A 25,033-nucleotide genomic window follows, 5' to 3' on the forward strand; every position below is an offset into this window, starting at 1 on the left:
CATAGAAAGTCAAACGTTGACTTATTGAGTCCAATGGACAGAACTAGTGTCGAAAATGGCCTTCAGTTGGCAGCAAGTAGTTCCACAGAAGCAAGTTGCGGCCCTGATAGCATTACAAGGTGTGTTGTCAACGATCTACGCAAAGGTACGGAGAAACTTGCAGCGATGCCGGACATTTTGGACCAGATTGTTGATGAGAAGCTGAAGACGTTGGCAGTTCAGTTGATCACGGTGCTCGGGGAGGCCGTCAAACGGAGGGTGTTCAATGTCCCCAGGGAGAGAGGGTCTAATACAGCCAAGTCCACCGTTCAAAAACAACATGTTGAACAGCTTGACTCATTGGAAAAGCTCCAGGATAGGGCCGAGCAACTCCTGCTCTCTGATGAGGCACGTGGAGAGGCTTGTGCTGCACCTGCTGTGAAAACCGGCTGTCCTGAAATGTCTTCGGAGGTGGAAATGAGGACAGCAGCTGTGCAGGACTCAACTGAAGAGAACTGTCCTGAAAAGTGTCGAGTGGCCATTTTGTTTTCAGGAGGAGTGGATTCAATGGTTATAGCAGCCTTAGCTGACAGGTGGGTGTGATGAAGTTAACATCATTTCTTTCTCCTGGTTTTATATACCTTCAAACTCCCTGTGTTGAAGAATTTTCCCTTATGATTATATCGCATGCTAGATTTCTCTCACATACATTTGTAGGCTATATAAAGGTTTCATATTGTTAGCTTTTGATCTTTACAATGTAAGTAGCAAAGAAAAATTAATGTTGCTTATGGATAAACTATGTATCATAAGTCGGTGAAGGTTAGACTTCACTTATTTGCATATCAATCAATAGTTTGTGCTTATAAACCTGCCTTTCTGATGACAAGTCTCCAGTGTCACTGATGAAAGGTAGTGGATGCATGCTACCTGAAACATCTGACCGTTTCCAAAGTCATGTCCAATTGCTTGCATACCGGGTAACTGTTTTTGTTGGCATGTACATGTATTATAACTTTATAAGCTCCATCTGTTCTTACACTTACTAATCATACCTGTTTTAGAAACAAGAAGAGGTCAAATCTATACATACTAATGAAGTACATATAGTATTATAATGATTATGATCGGTTCCCTCCAGATTTGTCCCACCAGAAGAGCCCATCGACCTCCTGAATGTTGCCTTCCAACAGAAAGAGAAACAACACCAGCCTGGGAAGAAGAAAGGGAACAAAAATCAGGAAGAGGTTGTCCACAATCATTCCTTTCAGGTGCCTGACAGAGTCACAGGGCTCCAGGGGCTGGAAGAGCTGGTCAGGATCAACCCAAGCAGGCACTGGAACTTTGTGGAGGTAAGTTGAAAGCCATTATTCCCCTATCCCATACATGTGTTCATTACTGAACAAATACGGATAATAATCATCCCTAATGGCATTTGTAAATTTCGTTTATCGTGATATCAAACAACTCTTAACTTGTATATATTGAATTTAGTTACTACTTTTAAACATGTGAAACTGAATAACTCCAAATATTGCGTGTACATTTTTTATATGTTTTTATGCTGTAACTAAAAGATCATAGTCTTATGAGCAGTAATATAGTTCCCTGCAAACAAGTATTCTTAACCAGAGGATTCAGAATTATGTGCAATATTATATGTCTTTGTGAGCGTTTTTAAAACAAATTGTCTGTAAATTGACTGCAATTCAGTGATATTCTCACTGCGATAGCTCAATAAAGATATCTTGAATCTTTCATGTTACTGAGCTGGGCTTGTCAGCACGGCGGCAGTACGTACTGCGCAGGTGCAGTATGTTCTGCCGATGTGCTGGGCTTGTCACAATGCATGATGATGATGATGGTGATGACTGATTTATCATACACATACATCACTCACAGAAACATATACAGGTTAAATGTCTTGGCTGAATTGTAGACTGTACAACTTAAAAGCATTAAGAATGTTATAAGTTCAGACTATTAATCTTACAATACAATAAAATATACAAATTACAAAATCAATGGTACAGTGAAACTGTGATCGTCCAGTATAACAACATAACATTCTCATACAAAGTATTGTTTTCCTCTCCACATGTACAGGTGAATGTGACCTTGGATGAACTGAGGGAGAGGAGGTACATGTATACAGATTACTCTTTATTCATCTCTTCTTTTGTACATTGTCTTCAACTGTGTGTTCCAAGTTAAGAAGTTAACAGTTTTATTTATAGATCATAAAATATATTAGATCATTCTTGCACACAATCAAGTTCTTTTACAAACTTCAAGTTAAATTTCTCTTCCTTCCCTCCTTTTCAAAATGGTAGGTCCCACCATGTGAGCCACCTGCTGTATCCCCTCCAGACTGTGCTGGATGACAGCATAGGCTGTGCCATCTGGTTCGCTGCCAGGGGGAGGGGCAGGTTGGCAAACTGTCCTGACAAGAACCAGGCCAATAACTTGTACTCCTCCCCTGCCAAGGTTAGTTCAGTGTGCTCTCATCTCAACTATAATTAGTCTGACTGTTGAGCTACCTCAGATGATCTGACAACCAGTTTCTCCACCCTTCTCGGTTTTTCTGTTCTTCGTAATGTTTAACTTATTGTCCTATTGGTCCATTCTCTTATACTATCCTCCCATCTTTTTCATTGCCTCCCCCTCTTTCTTCCTGCCTGGACTGTTCCTTGCAGTTTTGGCTAGTCCTGATGACCGTGACACTTGGCCATACCATCTACATGTACACGTTCAATGTGCTCTGGTCACTGATAGTGCTGCATACCTAAACCCACATTTAGGTTCAGGTCCGGATTCAAGTCCAGAGGTTTAGGTTCAGTTCCGGACTTAAACCCATGGCATATACAAAATTGCATGTTGACAACCTTGCAATGCTGTCAGGGTGAAACTTTGGCCACATAACATGGAGGCCGACAATTGACGATGCCCGATGGCTATGTTTTCTTCATTTTGCGGCAAAGTTTTTGCAATCTACGGAAGGTTTTAGGTGGTTTGGAAAGAAAAGGGGTATGTAAAATGGTCTTTTATGGTAAAGTCCGGACTCGGTTCTTGACTTTTTTGGACTTGAACCTAAACATTCTTACAAGTCCGGATTTAAGTCCAGTGAACCGGTACACAGCACTAGTCACTGATTAATGTCATAGCGTTCAATGCGCACTGAGCGTAGTGAGTGATAAAATAAACACAGTGAAACACAGCGTTGGATGTGCACTGACTAAGTGCTGTGATTGATTTCGTGACATTGACCGTCTCACATTCTGTTTGTCCCCAAACCGCTGCCTCCTCTCAACAGAACAAACAGGGTGGTGATAATGGTGGAGGAAATCCTTTGATTTTACAAACAGTTTGTAATAAATCTGGAACCTGATCAAGATAATGTCAAATGGCCACAGAAAGGGTGTTGAAACATGACATTGTCCTTAGTGTAGTCTCTAAATGTTCCCATTAGGAAAGTCAGGTACATCATTATTTTGTATAAATAAGTGTAATAAATTATGATCAAGGTAGCACCATGGCCAAATGGCCACTTGTAGCACTTCTCCTTGAAAGTGTTTTGAAGTACTGGTACAACAAATTACATTAAGTGGAGGGGTGGTTGTCCTTCAACTTCAAGTGCAGTCATAGGCTTGTCACAAAAAGTCACATTTATTGCTTGTATAAAGTAGCCTGAGTGTCAGCTTTTTTAGCTTTTGTCTGCTTCCCACAATCTGCTGTTGGTAGCGAATCGTGGGGAGTGGACAAAAGCTAAAAAGGCTGACACTCAGTGTCATTAACCATGCCATATACAGGTTAGTATTGACACCTGTAGGAGACTTTAGTTGGTAATCTCTGGATGAAGTTGGTCAATGGATGCCTTCTTCATGTTTCAAGTGTGTGGAGTTTTTGTTGTATTAATATTGCTTTATTCTGTTATATTTCTTATGCAAACTATTATTACCAAATAAATTGTCACAGGTGCTGTTTTCCCATCTTCTCAAAAGAAATTATAAGTACCGGGTGACTGTATTTGTTGGATCACTTCAGCTAAAATATGAAATAGAAAAAAGAAGATAAAAACCAAAAGAGAATTCCTATCTACCAGCCCTTTCTTTCAAGACTGAAATCGGAATCACATTTTTTCTATGTACTTTGTACATTCCTACATGTACATTTCCCTTAAATGACCTAACTTGAGTAGTGGACTTTGCACTGAGGAGACTTTGTACCCAGCCCTGTCCAAATAGAGAGTGATGGTGTGTGTACCATAAACTGTGATAAAGAGACAGTCTGGGGATGTACTAACTCAATGATGAGATAGCCCAGCCTAGTCTTATTTCACATGGGTGTCAAAAGCTCTCGCTGTGGACTTTGTTCCCTTGGGGAGTGTTTCAGAAATGCAATATATACCCCCAACAAAGTTGCCTTTTCCTTGATGTCATCACCTGTGTGTAATAAAGGTTACGTTGTTGGTTATTTGAATACAGTAGGGTGACAGGAAGTGAAGAGGGAAATTCTGTAACCACAGACTGACAAGGTTAATTTGTACTTTCCAAGCAGAGGAGTGTCTGTGGCTAATGGACACTCCTTTGGCCAATGGATACTGTCTTGCCAAAATAGGATCTGCTTGGAGATTATCATTTTATGTCTTTAGTTTCTTGACATATTAATATCTGTTGAATACCAGCTATTACAGTATATGCAGGCATAAGATTATGGTGCAGCAGCAGATGGTTGTATTACACTGAATGACCTGTCACACCTTGTTACCTTTGCACAGTCTACCATGTTTAAAGCTTTCTAGTGATGATATCCTTACTGTACTTTGTGGCAACAAGTTCCACTCTAGCTACAATTAAAAAAAATTCGAACACCTTAATCATAGCTTCTAACTCTTGAAGGCTTGACTATTTCTTCTTTTCTGACTGAGTGTTGAGATGGACAACTCACAGACTGTGTCAGTAACAAGGCACTTACAACAGCCAACATTCTACCGGTAGTCCTCAGATATCCTTGGCCCGAGAAGCCAACCTGTGCTATTTCATCAGCTCCCACATTGTAAACCTGGCTTTTCTCACCTCCTCTGACACAATTCAGTGGTCCGTCCACTAAATGGTGTCCCTAGAAATAGTTGAAGGTGTCTGAGTGGTAGACCCTATAGCTTACCAAGATAGTTCTACAGGGCACAGCCCACTAATTCCAGCCCCTATTGGAATATATAGAAAACATCTAAGAACTGAGCTGTCAACAATCACCTACTTGAGTGTTCAACTATTGCAAACACATATTGACAGGGTAGTCCAACTTCCAAATTGTCCATTTAGTCCAAAAATTTCACTTTTTGACCAGCGATACCTGGCACGGCAAATGCAAACACTGGCAGCATGACCTCTGACCCCCTTGAAGACCACCAAAAGACAAGAAGATGGGATTAGTTTTAGAACCTACCAAGCAGCCAAAACTACCCTAACAGCCAGTTTTTTCAAGTTAATAGAAATAGAAATAACTCTCCAGCTGGAAAATGCCAGCATTTATCCACATATACCAAGAAAAAGGCTTTTTCAGTTGGTTTGGCTGCACTCACTCAAAGGGGTCTCAGACTGGGCCCTCTGGGCATGCGCCATTTGGTGGCCTTTGCCCTACATACTGTAGAACTGGTAATTTTTACAGACAAAATCTAGGAAGAATTCTGACATAAAACCATAAGGACAGATTAAGATTTCAGTGGTCAATTGAGCGAAATACATTGTAGTAAATGAAGTAAATAAACATGATTTATAAATTTGGTGCAGAATGCAATACTTTGCCTACAAATATAGCAACAGTGCAAATGACCAGTGTGGAAGAAAAAAGTCTCTTGGTTCAAGGTACATGTACAGCTGTATTCTTAGGTACAAGCACCCTTGATTAGCACTCCCTGTCTCCTCGAGACATGGCTTTATCTTTAAGAGGTGAGAAGAGAGACAGGAAAACCCTTAAAGAGTCTGTGTTCTTGGTTGAAGGAGTCCCTAAGTTTTCCAAGAAAGGGGACCAAAAATAGAGAAACATGCATGGCTTCTACACATATGAATGAACTACGTATGACAATCATAATATACCTGAGAACTGGCTTCATATGCATGTATATCCATACAAAGTTTGGTCAAACCCTCTTTTGTTTTCTTTATTTCAAATTAAAACATGTGGATGTCTTCATTAAATCCTACCCCAAACTTGTTGGTCTCTGAATATTGGTGTCACTTCTGTGTTTAAACAATATGAAGACCAGCTTGTGAAACCACTTGGCAAGATTCGCTTTGCTGATAGGCACTCGATGAGTCAGCATTTCTGGTCCCAAGCCTGCCCCTCGTGTGTAGATTCAGACATTGATAGTCAGTGCGTGACTGACAGTGACCTTTCTTCTAAACAAACGTTGTGGCGCAGGGGTGACACCTCAATAGCGGTGCCAGAGACCCAGTTCAGTGGAGTCACGTTGGCTGACATGGAGCAACTGGAAAGAGCTCCATCCTCACAGATTACTTGCAGTTCTGGCACTGATCCATTATTTCCTTCCATTGAAAAAACATTTTCTAAACCAGTGGTCGAAATACTTTTTATCAGTGTTCTGCAATATTGCAGAAGAGTCAAAATTTTGTTCTGCAATTTGGAAATACTTTCTGCAAATACACAAGCCTCTATACTACAATCTTGCAAGTTTATAAGCATGGACTATTGATTGACATGCAAACTAGAGAAGACAAATTTTTGGAAGTCCAAAAGGAAACAAAAGATAGACAAGTCAAGACAAGGTTGATGCAAATTAGTGAAGAAGCTCCTGTTGTTTCAGAACAGGAGCTTAAGTGTTGTCTGTCCTTGGGGCCAAGAGCACCAAATCCCAAGTGCCAATTTTTCCTGCTGCAAAATTGCAGATTGTATAAATTTTTCTTCTGCAATCTTGAAAATCTATCGAACACTGTAAACCATTATCAGAACTATCAGTGAGGGCAGTTTGCACTGGAAAGGTGTACAGTGAGTCAAGCATCATGCAGCTTGAGAAGACCACTCAAACCAAGCTTAAGGGACTGATAAAAGCTGGGCTATGTGGACAGGTGGTTACTTTTGACAGGATAATGCTTGTGTCTAAGGCCATGTTGATTTGATTATATGGATGACATCCGCGCGCGCATGAATTTTCGGCCGTTTCCAAAAAAAAAAGTTTTCAACCATACTGTAAATCGTACAAAACAGTTGCAAAATGAGCAAAAATATACCGTAAGTTACAAAAAAAAAAGAATAAAAACTATACCAATGTTGTAGAATGCCAAAATCTAACGAAAAAAGACGAAATTGTAAAGAAATGAACTTGAAGACTAGATAATTCGCCAAACCATATTCTGTCCCATTTGTTCAACCCTCATGATCACGTAGATTTCATAATGAAGACAACTTTTTTTTTTTGCAAAACTTTTTTTTTATTCGCACGCGTGCATCAGTTTTGGGGTTCCCGGAGGATGTCATCCATATAATCAAATCAACATGGCCTAAGCGACCTTAAAAGAAAGTCATATCAGCCAAATGTAAAGGTGGTTACTAGTACAGGTTTAACTGTTGAAGTTTGAAATTCGTGTACTGTGCTCATTTGAGCCTGAACCACGGAAGAAGTCATATCAGTGCAACTACATGTATGCAGCTCCAACTGTCTGTAATACTGAGGGATGACTGCTGTGGGAAAGCTATTGGTTAGCTTGAGGAGCAGTCTTCTCCATATACATCAGACATTTAAGTTCTCCATTCTCCAGTATACTAGATGAAGGACGGATGGGGTCTGGTGTTGTGTGTATGTTTCAATTAGTTGCTTCCTACCTACAAAATTGAGGCAAATTTATCTGGTAGGTTGTTTTAAAGCTTTCAAGCATAATGTTTATTCATAAAGGCCAAACGTCAGCAACAGCACTACTGAACAGGAAATAAAGTAATCTTTTAAAATTCAAACATGAGGAAACAGTTTGAACTTATTTAGGCTGAGGGATTATTCTACACACTCTAACGTTTACAATGCTTTTGACAATTTAGGAAATGCAGATTCAACTTTAAACTTGTTTGTGCTTGCACTCTTCATTTTTCAATTGCACAAGATCTTTTACACCAGAGATGTATGTGAACTTCTTCGAAACAACTTAGGAAGCAACGCATGCCGTTTATACAGTGTAATGTTTAATGTATGTGGAAGTTGAGAAGACTAGCCTCCTGCGCAGACTTTTCTAGCAGCCTGCATTTGTTTTATCAGTCTGGCATTTTCTTCTCGACAGGAGGGCTTCATCAACAAGTGGCCAATACGGCTACCTGGCCAATGTTGTCCTCAAAAAGAAATCACTGCACTCATAGATACAAATGCAGAAAAGTCTGCAGAGGACTGGCTGGAGAAGACTAATCTCCAAGCAGATCATACGGTGGCAAGTCAGTAGAGGAGCGTAATTCATTAGCAGGCTCCCATTAGCCATCAAAGGATAATGGACACTCCTCTGGCCAATGGATACTGACTTGACACCCTATGATCTGCTTGGAGATTAGGAGAAGATGGGAGACAGGGTTGACTCAGACATACATTTTGGAATTATTTTATTTATTTCAAACAAACACCAAAAGCAAACCTTGCAGCAGGGATGGGAATCCCTGAATGGAAAGAGTTTGCGTACAGAAAAAAAGTTACAATAGGCAAGGCAAACAATATATACACTCCCTCATATACACTATAATACATAAAAAATTTGTACCAAGCAAAAAAAACTATATATAGATGAGGTTTAGGAAAGATAAAACTAGTGATGTGACAGTTCATAGGGATATGGCCCTGTGGAGAAAGGACATCTGATGACATGAAGAGTAGGAACCCTTCAGGATGACAACTGCCCAAGACCGGGCCAGCATGATGCAACAGTTCCTCCAGGGCGTGGGTTTCTCAGCCCTGTCAGCACATTTACAGGGTTATTTTTATCCTGTGTTGACTTTAAGGGGACATGGTAACTGTTGAAACTAAGTTTCATCAATAAACATTCTGGCTGTGACACTGGCTCTGGTCCAAGGGTAGTCTTCATGCCCTACTGGTCCATGCAAATTAAACCTGATTGAATGATTGTCATCCTGAGGCCACACCAATTTAATTTGTTGGTTCTCGGATTCGCCTCTTCGTTTTTTTCTGATTTGCAAGAAAAAAAAAAAAATATGATTCTGGTTCTGAATCAACTGAAATCATGTTTTGCCCCCAACAGTTGACTGATAGTCCTTTTCTTCCTAGTTGTTACAGTTTTCCCATCTATCATTGCAGTGGTTTGATTAAAAGTTCAAAATTCAATGTTTAAATTTTAACCCAGCCTTTTGTGTTGACTTCATGGCTCCTTATGTAGCATTTAAGCCTATAATAGGATGCCTAGACCTGTTTTTATTTTTATTTTTTTTCGCCCTGTCGCTTCATATTTTTTCTGAAAAAATCCGAGAGCCAACAAATTAAATTGGTGTGGCCTGATGGGGAAATGTATGTTTATTCCTGAATCCTATGTCTGTTGATTTGGTCCATCCTCCAACTTCATTTTCACCTTTATGTATGTTACTACAGGGCATGAAATGCTCTTTCTGCATACCCGCACTGTTGCAGGTAACATTGCTTGCTGCTACAAGCACATTCCCCAGCCAAACCATAGTCAAGGCCCTAACAGATCACTACACTGGCTTACAAGAAAAGCTTGCTACATCTCCTCATAGAAACTGTCAGAAAACTCTCATTCTGGTAATGTTTCAAACAATCAACCAAGATCCTATTTGAGGGAGCTTTTAAAAAAGATATTTCCTACGTAAGAAATTTTGCATACACATGCCTGCACTTTACTACCTGGGAGATAAGTCGGCCCCAGAACTTGGCTCCCTGAGTTGGAGCCAAGTCAAGGATCTTCTCATCTCTGTCCTTCAGGGGCACTTTGGTATTTTTAGCTTCCTCTTGTGTTCAGCACGGTAGGAGGGTCAAGCAGGGTCTGCCAGTACACATATCCCAGCCTCTTGTTTTACCACATGTGAACTCCTCCCTACAGAAGTCAGTAAAGCAGAGGTCCTGACCTCACATTTCCGCGAGGAAACTTTGCGATGTTCCCACTGGCACAGTCGGAGCTATTTTCGTCCTTGTGATGAGATAGTCAGCTGCCCTTGATACATGAGGGTTCCCTCGGTGCGGGGCATTCTCACCTCCTTGAGCCTTAGAGGAGGTAGATAGGAAACCTTCTGCAAGAGGCCACTGCTTGTTAAAATGGGGCATCTTAACTTTTTCAACATGCCCACATGGTTATGTAACGGTACCTCAGTCTGGGTGCCATCGTCCACATTTACTTCTAGAGCCGGCTCTGCCATTTCAGTCACTGCCACAGAAGCAAGCTAAAAGGCAGACCCTTGGGGTAGTTGTGGAGGATGGCACCCAAGCTAATGTAAACTAGAGATAGTTGAAGAGTTGCAGAAACAGAAAGGGGAGGCTTTTATTTATTTATTTATTTATTTATGACGATTTAAAAAAAAAATACCACATTTGTGGAAGGATTGACATACATTGTAACAGGTGACTATCACCTTTTCAAAGATGTCAAACCTGAGACCAGACTGTTATGTTTGAACCACTCACACCGGCTTTGTAGTTGGGTTGTTCTGAACACAAATATCTCTCAGTTTCACAACAAAAGACCCAGTGTGGCCACGGTTGAAGGTTGTCCTAAGGTTTTATCTCGACAATAACAACTGAAACACTTTCACTGAAATCATGTTTGAATTCTCAAAGAGCTGATGTCAGGGCTGATGATTCTGCTCATGAAACACCAAGGCCCCAGTCCGCCGCAGGTGTGATGTCTGATACACTTGTTAGACATATTTAGGATGTTTCCCTTGAACATATCCTTGGGTAACTCCCTTAGCCACCTGTAACTTTGCCCCCTTTGTTTCGTAAAGTCTTGTACATTTCATCTACGAATCCCCAATTTGATGCGGAAAGGAACAGATTATTCACGATTTCTAGCCTATAAGAATACAGACAAAAAACTTGGGACTTCTCGTTTCCTACTGCTTCCAAAGAAGAAATCAAACCTCATATTAGTGGTGTAATGTTAGATGTAGAACCTAACTACAGACCAGCAATATAGTGTACTCATATTCACATAATCACTCATAATACTTGAAATTATCCCATGGGCATGAGCCTTGTAATAAACTTTACTTTATAATCGTTTTAAAGAATTTGACATCTGCAAATGCCTGAGGGATGTCAACACCATCTGCCAACCATAACATCTTCTGGACTACTCCCTACCTTTGATGCTATATCTGTGTCACTGGCTGGTCCAAAACACCTACTCTGTTTTGGAGAAACATTCTCACATTTCACAACCAAGAGTAAAGTGCGATGCCAGACTCTACCAGGAAGGACAAAAACATTGTGAGAAAAACTGGTGATTTTGCTCCATATTCCAGCTGGCTTTGAATTACTGGTTCTATACGTGACCTTGACCTACAACTACAAGGTTAAATGAACATAGTGGGAATTTCAGCCTTGGATTCATCTAACGTTGAACACATTAACTGACAAAAATGATTGTTTCTTTTGGCAAAGTTCCTGAAATTGAAGTCTAAGTGTGTAGGGACTTGATAACCCGGGGGTTACCAGAAGACAACCACAGACCAGAGTGACCATGCGTTACCCGAATGTAACCCCACAAGTGTGTAAACATGGCAGGTTACCCTGGAGTAACCCCTTCCACATATACTAGGCATGTCCAAGGGTATAGCTATACCAGGCATTACCTATATACATGTATGACCACAAAATAGTTGTAGCATGATCCAAAACATGATCCAAAGCATAATGGTTTGGTGATGAAAACTTTTGTAATGTCTATAGTGTATAATTATAACTGCTACATAATGTTTTTTTCTTCTTGAAGAGTGTACCTTTTAGTTCTGTCATTTTTCTTGACTCAATCTTTTCTACAAACCCTTCTGTACAGTTACAATATTTACAACATTTTTACCATATAACGTTACATGTAAGAAACTTAATTAGCATTGGCAGACTAAAAAAAATCTGAATTATCACTAATTTACAATGCAATATCAAATTTCTCAGAGGATTTAAGACTTTAAAGGAAACATTCAGTTACATATTGTACAACTTTGAAAGTACAGAAACCAAGTTAAAGATATACATGTACATAGTTTTAAGTAGAAGAAATATTGTTTCAGTCTCTCTGTTCAACATTTTGGTAGTGTGAGATGGTTATGGTTTCAAAGTTTCAGTTACTTCTATCCTGTCATTTGTGACCATGTAGTGCAGGGGTATAGAACTGTTGCTGGTTTCTATCCCAGCCTACATGTTACGCAGATGGTTATATACTTGTCTTACCATATCACAACTAGTACTTAGAATCAAAATGTCTGGAAAACAGAGTGAGAATGTTTGTTCTCATGGTTCCCAGGTGCTGTTGGTGGGCATGGGGGCAGACGAACAGCTGGCAGGGTACTCCAGGCACAGGAGCAAGTTCAAGTGAGTGTGTGACCTCAGCAACTCAACCTCAGTCACCTCAGCAGAACATACTACAACATGTATGCCTGAGCAAAATTAGGACTGTAATGTGTATAGCACTTTGGCAGAACGTCTCTTTTTAAGGTCGTATTTGCAAATTAAAGGATCATATCTTCTCAATAGTTTTAAGTACAGTGTCAGAAAAGATGTTATAATCTTCTGATGCAACATTGGCCAAACATCCAACAAAAACCATGAAAAAAGCTGGGGATTTTGTGCAGGTGCAGTAAGATCTGCCGACATGCTAGCCTGCTCCAGCCTTGTACCTCTTCATTGTGTCCTAGGCTATCCAACTGCTTCTGACAGTGTGGAAAAACTTGAAGGCACTTTGTAGTAGTTAGTATGAGATTGCAGCGCCACCTGTCCAGTCAGGTATGAACTGCAACCTCAACAGTCCTTGGTATTGCCAACAGCATTGTGAAATCAAATCCTAGAATTTGGGGGTTGACTAGTCCAAAATGAAGACATTTGCAGACTGTATGATACATTGTGAATTTTGTGTACCAGTCATTGAGTAAAGAGACTCTTTTTACACACTTTTATTCAGCTGACGTTTCCCTATAATCCAATCCCACATATGTGTAGATATGTAAATATTGTACATTTGGGAATGCATCTGTAGCAGCGACCTGTGCTGCAATGCAATGTGAACCAGTCAGAATTGCTATGAGGAAGGTGACAGACGGTCACCAAAACGTCGGCTGAATAAAAGACTTGGTTGTTTAAAAAGAGTCTCTTTACTCAGTGTCTTACCAAGCTGATGAAACTATTCACGGATCTAATCTAGTCATGTTTCGTACATAAAATGGTAAAGCCTGGCAACTATTTTTATCATGATGAGACAGGTCTCTGCTTAGACCTTAACTTAAGAGATGTTTTAGTTCCTAGAGAAATGTATTATGTTGTGATGATTGCAGCTCAGAAGGTTGGAAAGGTCTGCTGGAGGAAGTGGAGATGGAAGTGGCCAGGATCTCCTCCAGGAACCTGGGGAGGGATGACAGGTCTGTCATAGTCACGGATTCTCTTGGTTTTATAAGCCTTTAGGCCACATCAATTTGATTTCTTGGTTAACGGATTTTTGAAGAAGAATAATGGAGCGGGCGGGCGAAATAAAAATAAAAACAGGCCTAGGCATCCTATTATGGCCCAAAATGGTACGATAGGAGCCATGAAGTCAACACACCAGGCTGGTTGAAAATTTAAATAATGAATTTTGAACTTTTAATGATACCACTGCATTGAAAGATGGAGTAACTGTAACAACTAGGAAGAAAAGGACTGTTTTCAACTGTTCAGGGCAAAATATGAGCATTTTGCAGTTGATTCTGAATTTTTATTTTATTTGCAAATCAGAAAAAAAATGAAGCGGGCGAATCCGTTAACCAAGAAATTAAATTGGTGTGGCCTTAAGTACATGTAGGACAAAATGTCAAGCAGCACAGATGGTCTTGTATCAAACATTCTTTAGATGGTGTATTTCTTATCCATATAATAAGAAACGTAGAACTGATGCCTTTTGATGCAAATATAGCATACCAAAGTCAAGCTCCAGGTGTAAGTAGTTCTGTGTACCTAAACCCACATTTAGGTTCAGGTCCGGATTCAACTCCAGAGGTTTAGGTTCAGTTCCGGACTTGTAAGTCTGGACCTAAACCCATGGCATATACAGAATTGCATGTTGGCAACCTTGCAATGTTGTCTGGGTGAAACTTTGGCCACATAACATGGAGGCCGGTACTTGACGATGCCCGATGGCAATGTTTTCTTCATTTTGCAGCACAGATTTTGCCACCTATGGGAGGTTTTAGGTGGTTTGGTAAGAAAAGGGTTATGTGACATGTTTTTTTTTTGTAATAAGTCTGGAATCGGTTCTCGACTTTTAGGTTTTTTTGGACTTGAACCTACACATTTTTACAAGTCCGGAATCGGTCCAGCAAACCGGTACACAGCACTAGGTATAAGTCATGAATGTCAAAGATGTCACATCAAACAGTCCAGTCAGTGAGTCACTAGAAATCTGTGTTTTTTATGCAGGATAATCTCAGACCATGGGAAAGAATCCCACTTCCCGTTTCTTGATGAGGATGTGGTCTCCTTCCTCAGTTCTGTTCCTATTGAGTGCAAGGTTGGTGACAGAAATTATTTGTTGCTCAATTTTTAACCTTGATTTTCAAGCTGTGCAACAGGTAAAATGCAAAAACTATTTACTGCTGCAGCAGGTTTTTTCCTAAATATTGTTCCAACCAATACAGATTTGGCATACATGTTTGCAACATTATAAAAACTGCTCCCCAGAACATTTTGAGGTATTTTAATTTACAGTGTATTTTATGTCACTTCTTCTGTTCCAGGCAAATCTAACCTTACCCCGAGGAGTTGGGGAGAAGTTGTTACTGCGAGTAGCAGCGAGAGAACTCGGGCTGAGGTCTGCAGCTGTGTTACCAAAGAGAGCCATTCAGTTTGGCTCCAGGATCGCCAAAATGGAGAACACTGCAGAGAAGGCTTCTGACAGATGTAACAGGCTAACAATAGAGTAACATACAGACACGGATATCACATAGATAACTGCCTATTTATTGTCTTCGTCAGAAGGACTATGAAATTGTCTCGCCGGAGTGTGGGGAACTGCGGATTTTGCGATATAACTCTGGAAGGCATGATTCGACGTCCATGATTTTTGGCAGGCATATTACCGCTGTTGAGGCCGAAGTCAAGTACAAGTTTCGGCTTCGTGGGGGGTCCGTGCGTCACGTTAGTGCACCTTTTGTGTTTGTGGCTTGTTAGCAAGATAACTCAAGTATTTGTAAAATGTTGATTATAATTCTTGGTGTGGTGCTTACTATTGTCGGGACCAAGGTTAAGTTCGTTACTGAGCTTCGTGGGGGGTTTCGTTGTGACTACAGGGGGCATTTTGTTAATTTTTCTTGTGAGCAGGATAACTTTTGTATGTGTGGATGGAAGTTAATGAAATTTGATAGGCATATTACTGTCGTGGTCTCCAAGATTGAGTTCAAAGATGAGAGTCGTGGAGGTCGTTATGTCCCCGTAATAGGACCTTTTGTGTTTAGAAATCCCCCACCTACATCTGCTTGGAGACAGCCGACAGCTGGATATAGCCGGGGAACCCCATAATGGGATGGGATCAAATGACGTTACATTGAGGGATTGTACTATAACTTCAGCAGGGGGAGGATAGGTTGGACATATGTCAGGTTATTTTCTACGGCCACACCAAGTAATTGCTATGGATGACGTCCACTGGAGACCTTAAATCTAATTACCTTAAATTTAAGGCAAGCGCGCAATAAAAACACGAAGGGCCGAAAAATGAGATGCCTAGATTTGGAATATACTAACTGTAGAAGTACAAATGTTAGGACACAAAGAACACAAGAAACAAGTCTTCTATTCGTCATAAAGACAAATTAACAAAACAGCAGTAGTCACCCTGTTCTGATTCTTTCCTTTATAACATCCTCTCTTATTATTTTTTGCGGCGCTGTCGTGACACTTTCAACACAGTAAGAATTTCTTGAACGTTTTTTTTCCAGTAACAGTCCAAACTCAAATAACGTAGGGGGGGGTGTGCTAACACGGGTGACGACGCATCTGTATAATCTGCGGCAAACCGTTTCAGTGTGTTCTGTACCATAAAAATAGTACAGAGATTCTTTTGTTCTTTAGACCAAATTGATTATTAAAAAGAGTGAAGAATACGCATGTTAATTTCTCTAGAACGATGTACCTCTGACGAAGACATGAGATCTCCGACCTCTAGTTGATACATGTATCACTTTGGCTCTTCCATCAAACATTTGCAAATTGTGCTCAATGTTTACTACTTGTCTCTAACAGATTTTATTGTGATTTTATGGTGGTACATTTAATAAATAGAACAATAAGAATTACAAGGACAATATTTCCATCATTTGCTAGCACTAGCGGTTCAGTGGTACACATGTTCAAAGCAACCGTTCCCTGTGGTAAGGATTTCAACTAAGATTGAACATGTACATGTAGATTTAGCTGTAACATTATATATTTAGATTTAGCTGTAACATTATATATAAACAGAGGATAAGCTGCATATCCAATGATAATTAATGCTAAACTGGAGACATTTATCCTTATAAACACTACAATTCTGGAACAGCACTACAGTTTTTTTCATATACTCAGCAGCCTTGTAGGTGAAAAGCTAGGTCCTTCACTGCCTCAGTGTTCACATCACAATCATACAGTCCCTCCCGCTCGAAGAATACGGCATCCACGATAAGTTTGGTATGTCCTTCCCGGAGCACGGACCGTGATTGGGCAGAGATGCGGGCATCGTGGGGAGGGCGGTGGTGCATCACGATGAGGATAACATTGTTTCCTGGAGAAAAAAAACAAAATCATAATTGCAGAATAATTTCTTTCATATCAGATGCTCTCAATTTGCATAGCACGTGTGTAAGAAACAGGAGGAGCCAGTAAAAACCCTTCTGGTCCCGGGCCGGGGTTCGAACCCACGGCCCCCGGGCACCAGAGCTTCATAACCAGACGCTCTAACCGCTCCGCTAAAAGCTCTAGACCTTCGGCCGGGTCAGTTGGTAGCGCCCCCACTGTTACACGTGTTTGTTAAGATTCTTCTTTTGAACAGTATACCAGAATACATACAGTGCTATCCAGCCTTCAGTAGCATGGTAAGTACATGTATCATCATGATTCTTGATGAAACTTGACAGTCGTACAAAATGGAAAATAGTTTACTGACATACTTTTTTAAAAGATTTTGTTGTCAACTTCTATATATTTGTGCTATGGATGACGTAAACTAGTAGTGGTTATCTGGTTATCAAAGATTCTGAAGGTTACAGACAAGATATCACTTGGTCACATCATCTTGGATTGTATTATGATTGTATTATTTGAAAGACGAATTCTGTGGAAAATCTTGCCCTACCTTCAGTGCCCATCAAGGCCTTGTCCACATCTGTGCCAAGTCGTGACGCGTTGAGACAGAAGACTAGGGTGGCTTCAGAGACCGGGCGTGGCGACGGTTGCCAGGGCCTGGTTTCCATGGCAACATTATGTTTCCCTAGTCTTTCGTTCAGTTTTGACAGGAGCTGCGTATCTGATCCGTGGAATGGGCCCTCGGCTTTTACATAGCAGATTACTGAAGGGAATAATGAAATCATCATCAGACTCATTTTAGGGTACAAGTACTAATTATAATTTAAAATTTAAAAGGTAGACAGAGGTATTAACTTGTTATACATATAAACTTCACATTGGTAAATAATACCCTGAAAGCTTACTTAAGTCAGGTACCTACTTTTTCGTGGTTCCGGCTTCTGTGGTACCACTGCCTGTGGATAGGGATGATACCAAGGAGATCCGTGTTCCCTTGCCACAGAGTCAAACCAGTCCCTCCAAGTTTCAACACTAACCCTGGGCTCCCCTCCGTCCACGGGGTAGTTGGACTCGCCGCCGAAAATGGCCTGAAAGTCTCTCCTCGGACGCCCCCTGTTGGCAAGCCGTGGTACTGCATGGTACGACCGTGGGTGTGGACAGGGACATTTCCACTCTACAAAGTCCCTGATGTCGTGGAGAAGCCGGTGAAGCTCGCGGTTCTCCGTCTCCAGACGGTCATTTTCTGTGCGGAGTTTTCCTATGGCATCAGACTGCAGCTGGAAGGTGTCTTCAAGGGCTTTGATGTGTTCCTTGGGAGGCCTGCATTTCTTTTGAGACATCAAGTATAATCATGAATGTGAGAATGATATGGCAATGTCTTTGGCAAGAATTCCCATCTCTCCTTCAAATTGTTCACATTTTGTTCACATCGTTTTCAACAATTCATTGTTTGGAAACAAATTACTAGTGTGTGTTATGTTCCCGACTTTCTCATAGTTATACCCTCTGTACCAAGGACTTTTTTCTCTCCTTGCCTGCACTACACCGAACATGGTATACCGGTACTAGTATTCGCACTTAATCATTCCGTACCTGTAGTTTCCGTAGTGTCCCGTCCAAGTCGTCTCCCCCTAGCGGCGGCAGACGTTCAGGCGTCACCGTGCGCGTGTTGGGATGGCTGGACCGTCCCCCGAACAAACCTGTCCAGCTCATGATCGTAGCTTCCGTCGTTTATGTCTCTTATCTTGCAACGTACTAGTACTAAAGTTTCTAACGATGGATCAAAACGCTGTAAGCGCTTCCTCCATAAACACAATCTGAAAATCGACCATTCTATTTAGGTGAAGGGTAGGCTCAATGTACAGGTGGTTGTAATACGCTCATTTGCCGGTTGTGTTTGATGACAAGAATTTCGTATTACGCACGAAATAGAAAAGCAAATACAGGAAAAGTGAAAAAAGCAATGGTTATATTAATATTCTTATATAAGCTTACAAAGACTAGAAAACCTTTACCCCTACAGAAACCAAGTAGTTGGTATCTTTCACAAAGCTTTACACTTACTTCCGGGTTCATGTTCCCATGATGCATTGCTCGAGGCGCAGGTCACAACTTCCTTAACGTCATCGAAACTAATGGTAGTTTCAGGTCCTCATTTTCGTATAAAGTGTCGCAGAAAGGCTTCATATCGTCTGTACAGTATTCAGCAAAGTTTCAAGTCTAAAACGTGCTTTGTTGTTCATGAGCTCTTAACACTGGAGTCCTAAGACCACCTAAGATCAGGTATGTCACGTAGACTTCAACTGTTACAGTAACGTACTGTATTACAGATCAGAAGGGGTCAACTATCATAACTAAATAAAGAGCTAAGTTTAGACCGAAACCACACCACCGAGTGTAGCTATTATACACAGCGAATTCTTTATATTACATTTCCCAACGATAGTATACTCCATTATACTGTAAATCGCCGACACAGCTGGATTTGCTTACTTAATTTTGCCGTAATGTAGCGACTAGAAACCGAGATTCATTGCACTTGTCTCTGGGACTCAAAAAGACGTAAGTTTCACAAACGCTGTCGTGTTGTAGCCTCCGTAGCAGGCTTATAGAATTGGAGGTTTGGTGGTCTTCGGCTGTTTTCTGATTAGCTCACGGTTCTAAAAACAGGGGTAATTCAACCAGGCCAGCTATGTTACTATAGTATGCATTAGCCGTGGCGACTCTTGATTCGGGCTTACATTGCATTACCCTCAGCAAGAGTCGTGGAAAGATCCATTGGCAGAACTGCACATTTCCCGTTGGCTGCTCGATGCTCCGTTTTTGACCCGGTTTTTTGCTGTCCCGAGCTTCCCTACAATATAACTCCACAATTGGCCGGGTTGCCGATGTTTAGATCAGCCTAAATATTCCACAGCGCGACAGAAAAGTAGTAAAAGTAGCTAGTCGGCACAAGCTGGCGGCCATCTTGGATATAGTCGGGAATGTCCGCTACCGCCGTCGGGAACGCTCGGTAGCGTCACGATTACCGAAGCCCGACCGAAAGCTCTCCGATTATAACCGGAAAGGCTACCGAGCGTTCCCGACGGCGGTAGCGGACATTCCCGACTATATCCAAGATGGCCGCCAGCTTGTGCCGACTAGCTATTTTACTACTTTTCTGTCGCGCTGTGGAATATTTAGGCTGATCTAAACATCGGCAACCCGGCCAATTGTGGAGTTATATTGTAGGGAAGCTCGGGACAGCAAAAAACCGGGTCAAAAACGGAGCATCGAGCAGCCAACGGGAAATGTGCAGTTCTGCCATTGGATCTTTCCACGACTCTTGCTGAGGGTAATGCAATGTAAGCCCGAATCAAGAGTCGCCACGGCTAAGTATGCATCAGAAAATAGCACACACACAAAAGAGGGTCTGCATGGGGGGTCCTCATTACGCTTTACGCTAAATTTATGGAGGCTCGCAACGCTTTACGTTAAATTCCGGGAGGCCGGCAACGCTTTACGCTAAATTCTGGCGCTTCGCTACGAATAACGCTAAATTCAAGTTGGTGTTGAACGTTGACTGATCAAATTCACCGACAACGTCGCAAACAATAGCTGTGACGTACACCTTGCAATGAAGCGCGCATGCAAGGTACTTCACACAGCATTCATAATTTGGTACATAACGGAACCCACTTTAGAACATTCACTTCACCAACCTGCATCTAAAACTCGTACCACCGGCGGATCCAGAAATTTATGAACGGCGGGGGGCGCACCACCTGACGTGGCCAAAGGCCACGTAAGCGCGGTGCGTCCACGCGGGGGGAGAGCACGAGAGGGGGGCTTCCCCCCTGTCGTTGGGGGAAATTTTTTAAAATTGAGAGGCTCTCTGGTGTATTTTAGACTCCGATTTCTGAGCAACTAACCAACGAACTAATACTGATTTTGTTCCGGTACATTCATATGCCCATCGGTACATTTTACGACTGAGAAAATAAAATACATGCATTGTAAATACATGTATGTTCGTAAATTTCTCAAAACGGGGTGAACAAGTTCGCAAAGAATTTTAGTTCGTGAAACAAAAAAAAAAACAGATTAAAAAGGAGATGCCGCCTCTTGATAGACAACCCGCCGGACCACCATATGCGATAAAATGCGCACTATCACGGGCATCGCGTGAGCCATGGTGGGATTGTACCGCACACATGGACCCAGATGGGACAGGCAAGAAAGGGACAGACAAGATAAAGCAGAGATGAAGATGCGACTAAACTTGACTCCAGATGTGCTCCCGCCACCCGGCCAATACTGACCAATAATAGCACAGAAGTCCACTGATGTCATGGGTGCTCTCATGTCCAGGTTAGACAATAGAAATCCTGGGTACGGCGTTGACCCAACAGGTCATCCGCTGGTTACTGGTTCGTCCGCTACGGCTTACGAAAAATGGGAGTCCAGACTACGATTTACGGGGAATTTTTAGGCTCGATTACGCTTTACGTGAAATGCGCTGGCTACGCTTTACGGGAAATTTTCGCCTCCTCAACTACGAATTACGGTAAATAAAATAACTTCCCTACGAATTACGGGAAATTAAAAGGGCCCGCCTACGCCTTACGGAAAAGAGCATGCAGACCCTCACAAAAGCTCCCAAAGACTATGAAGACCCCCAAAACCCCCAGTTTTTGGCATGCGGAGGCTAGTCATGTTGCTCATGGCCCTTCATATTAGTGCTGTTTGGTCGTCGAAATGTTCACAGCTTTGACGCTGTGGCGAGCAAGCTTTTTGCGTGGGCCGTCACGGTACGAAACCTGTAACTTATTGATATTACTTGACATTGCTTTGTAGCCTGGTTACTAAACTTATTTTAGCTGCCGACTCTCTTTTGTCCTCTTCACAAATAGAGGACGGAAACAAAGAGACATGGCAACTAAAAGAGGTTTGGTAACCAGGGTAAGTTTTGTTCCTTGTGCAGATACAGAATGGCTCTTCGAAAACGACTGACTGAAGAGGATGAAGATCAGCTGCGGGAGTGGTTGGGGAAGCCTGACGCAGGTTTTGAGCTCCTGTTCAAAGCCTCCACACAGGGCTACAATTCTGCCACCTTCCACCAGCTCTGTAACAACAAGGGCCCTACGGTCACGGTCGCATACAACGCGATCGGCTGGGTGTTCGGGGGGTACGCAAGTGAACCGTGGACCAGCCGGGGCAGCTATGTTCAAGCCCCGGATTCTTTCCTCTTCCGACTCTCTAACGCCAACAAATTCGATCCTTTGAAGATTCCAGCAAACCAATATGTGCAGAACTGTCTGTACGATCTTCAAGATAGAGGTCCTGTGTTTGGTGGTGGCCATGACTTCCAGGTGTTCACTGGCACTTATCAAGCAAATAATGGCAATTTTATCAACGCCAACGGCAGCTCCAACATTGGCTACACTTATGGAAATGGGATGGGGCACAATGTCAACACGTTTTGTGGAGGAAATCTCAGCTATCTCGACGTAGAGGTATACTCAATTGGAAGTGAGTACATCTTAATCTGGTTACATTTACTGTGGATAATTGTTTGAAATATTAGGTAACTACCATATCGATTATACCATAATCTATGTATAAAACAATAGAAAGTATTAAAAAAGTTTAATACAGCGAACGTAGAGCACGTCATCTCCTGTGACAAGAAGTTTGCAATTGATGGAAATTATTTAGAGCTTAGCTGACTCGTGAAATACGAGGTTATGATATCATCATAATATTAAAAAACTAAAGGATTCACCGATCGCACGAAAGATTTGGCGATTAAATGTCCGACTGTCCATAGCGCCACGAACGTGCTTTCATGACATGTCGTGTTTTATGGGTACAGTTTATCTTGTTTACTGTCAAAACATCGCATTTGATTAAGAAGTAGTTTACGGAAGAGAGAGTGGGTCAAATTCTTCGATATCTTGTTTACAGAGAGAGAGGAAAAAGAAGTCCCCATCGAAAAAAAGATGCTACAGGAAGGGAAAGAGTGGAGGAAAGTTCAGTGGAGTGACGAGTAAGTTCATTTTCTCAATTTCTGACTTCGTGTATGCGAAACTCAAGTGTTTCATCAATTGTGCTATAAATGCTTCCCTGTATAATGTCCTTGTACATTATTATTTTTTGTTACACGCTGTTCTGTATTCTGTTTTGTCGGTGACATGCATTGCATGCTTATGAAAAACTGGATGGACTCTTGCATGCTGTTGACTAGTATTGTGATGATATTTGGTACGTTGGTAGGTCTTAGGAAGACAAAGGTCAAGGTCAAACATTGGCCTCCTGGTGGCTGACCTTGGTACTGCAGCAGAATTTCCGGTTTTTGTATCTTTTGTCCTGAACATGCTATGGTCTTGGATTATTGGTGACAGATAGCTTTTCCTGTCAGGAATAAATTGTGTGATTTTGTCTCCCTAGCAGCTTCTTCTAAAACTGCAGGAGTTTCTGGCGAAATCTTTTAAAGCGGATAAGCCCAGAAAGAAACAACGTAGTTTCATCACGTAGTTTCAACAGGTAGCTTTATAGAGAGATGTGCATAATTAGATGCAAATTTCGCAGATGAAGGCTAAATTTGCATAATTAAGTAGGAAATTCTGTAATTACAGTGTTTTACATGATAGTACTTTCATACATGTGATGTATGTAATCATGGCAGGTGAAACATCAACAGATACCAATTATGCAAATAATGACCTAATTTGCATAATTAATGTGAAAATTTTGCGAATTATTATTGGTGAATGATGGGAATTTTATACTTCGTGACATGTGTAAGTTACTTAAAGGTAAACATCACTATGCATATACATGTACATGTATTATATTCTCATGTATTATATTAATGTAGAGGACATTTGCATAATCAATGAGGACATGATTGAACTGTTAAAATGTAAAACCTTACTCCAATATACAATGAGACAAATCCCCCAAATAACAATTTTACATAAACTCTACATATTTCATGGAGGTATGAGATCTCTGAATTCTTGTTGATGCTGTAATGACACAATTGCAGACATGAGTACTATCATATTTTTGGCCATAGAAAGAACTCATTCTTGATGCTCACGCAGGGAACGAGAGCGGCTGAAGCAGCAGGTAGCTGGGTACAAGCCGCAGGTCTGTTCGTCCGTCAGCCAGGTCAACGTCCTGCTGGTCGGCCAGGTGGGTTCTGGGAAATCCAGCTTCTTCAACACCATCAACTCCATCTACAAGGGCCGCGTGTCCAGCCAGGCCATGGCGGGCAGTCAGCCGCACAGTCTCACTACACGGGTACGTCTGTTAGAACCGCAGAGAAATAGAATTACAGGCGGTCCAAGATTCTAAGATTTTAATTATAATTCTAGTTCATCCATATCATCTCAAATGTGTACTACGATAGATGAGGAAAAAACCTGTCTGGTATAATTTCCATGTACTAAAAAATAACAAAAGATTATAAAAAGACTGTCCACAAGAGGGAAAAGTCGAAAAACTGTGACTAAAAAATTCCTTTCTTTAGATATTTTATCACGGTTAAAGTGATAAAATATGTTAGATAGCTATAACAGTAGCTATCTAACATATTTTATTCTTTGTATGTTAGATAGCTATAACAGTAGCTTCATCAAAGCAACATGCAAAAAGAAACAATTTAGGAAACTGCAGTGTGAAATGTTCAGTCTATTTTCAAACTGCATGATTAGTACCGAACGTACGAGGTGCGTGGAGAACGCCATGGTGAGACGCTGTGTTTCCGCCTGTGTGACACCATGGGGCTGGAGGACGCCAACACCGGTCTGGACCTGGACGATCTGCCCTACCTGCTGGACGGCAACGTGCCTGATAGGTACCAGGTGCGTGTTGTTTCTTGAATCTAGCGATGTCAATCATGTCAATGTGAAACCATTGTGCGAAGCTTGGAAGAGTAGCCTCCTAAACAGACTTTCTATCGGCCAGCGTTTGTTTCTAGCAGCGCACGAAGAGCGTGGCAGGTGTATGGGCTAGGGCTGTATCGAGCTTTATATCATACCCGGGCCGCGATAACGTTCGATAACGGGTTCCGGACCGGGCCGTACGTTA

General features: G+C 41.5%; 3 protein-coding genes across 5 annotated transcripts in view; 2 read left to right on the forward strand and 1 right to left on the reverse strand.

Annotated features, from left to right (window-relative positions):
• Positions 1-16,440, forward strand: part of LOC109476105 (asparagine synthetase domain-containing protein 1-like) — a 29,147-nt gene extending 12,707 nt beyond the window's left edge. Inside the window, exons 7-13 of one of the 3 annotated variants that reach the window (XM_019776979.1) lie at positions 2,086-2,120; positions 2,313-2,466; positions 12,456-12,523; positions 13,480-13,563; positions 14,597-14,687; positions 14,914-15,138; positions 16,341-16,440. In XM_019776979.1, the coding sequence (XP_019632538.1) occupies positions 2,086-2,120; positions 2,313-2,466; positions 12,456-12,523; positions 13,480-13,563; positions 14,597-14,687; positions 14,914-15,099 (618 nt within the window). In that variant the 3' untranslated portion in view covers positions 15,100-15,138; positions 16,341-16,440. Of the gene's footprint in view, positions 1-2,085; positions 2,121-2,312; positions 2,467-12,455; positions 12,528-13,479; positions 13,565-14,596; positions 14,688-14,913; positions 15,139-16,340 lie in introns of those variants that run through there. The other 2 variants (XM_019776978.1, XM_019776980.1) reach the window with 2 other exon arrangements.
• A 110-nt stretch (positions 16,441-16,550) lies between these two features.
• LOC109476106 lies at positions 16,551-18,801 on the reverse strand. The gene is made up of 4 exons (XM_019776981.1): positions 18,551-18,801; positions 17,880-18,285; positions 17,508-17,720; positions 16,551-16,937 (listed from the first exon to the last, which is right to left on the reverse strand). The coding sequence occupies exons 1-4, from the start codon at positions 18,668-18,670 to the stop codon at positions 16,738-16,740; spliced, it is 939 nt and encodes a 312-aa protein (XP_019632540.1). The 5' UTR covers positions 18,671-18,801; the 3' UTR covers positions 16,551-16,737.
• A 268-nt stretch (positions 18,802-19,069) lies between these two features.
• Positions 19,070-25,033, forward strand: part of LOC109476130 (interferon-induced protein 44-like) — an 8,092-nt gene continuing 2,128 nt past the window's right edge. Inside the window, exons 1-5 of the mRNA XM_019777028.1 lie at positions 19,070-19,240; positions 21,921-22,468; positions 22,904-22,985; positions 24,046-24,244; positions 24,658-24,807. Of these exons, the coding sequence (XP_019632587.1) occupies positions 21,928-22,468; positions 22,904-22,985; positions 24,046-24,244; positions 24,658-24,807 (972 nt within the window). The 5' untranslated portion in view covers positions 19,070-19,240; positions 21,921-21,927. The remainder of the gene's footprint in view (positions 19,241-21,920; positions 22,469-22,903; positions 22,986-24,045; positions 24,245-24,657; positions 24,808-25,033) is intronic.

The sequence above is a fragment of the Branchiostoma belcheri genome, unplaced genomic scaffold (assembly GCF_001625305.1).
Source record: "Branchiostoma belcheri isolate BF01 breed outbred unplaced genomic scaffold, Haploidv18h27 scaffold36, whole genome shotgun sequence".
NCBI lineage: Eukaryota > Metazoa > Chordata > Leptocardii > Amphioxiformes > Branchiostomatidae > Branchiostoma > Branchiostoma belcheri.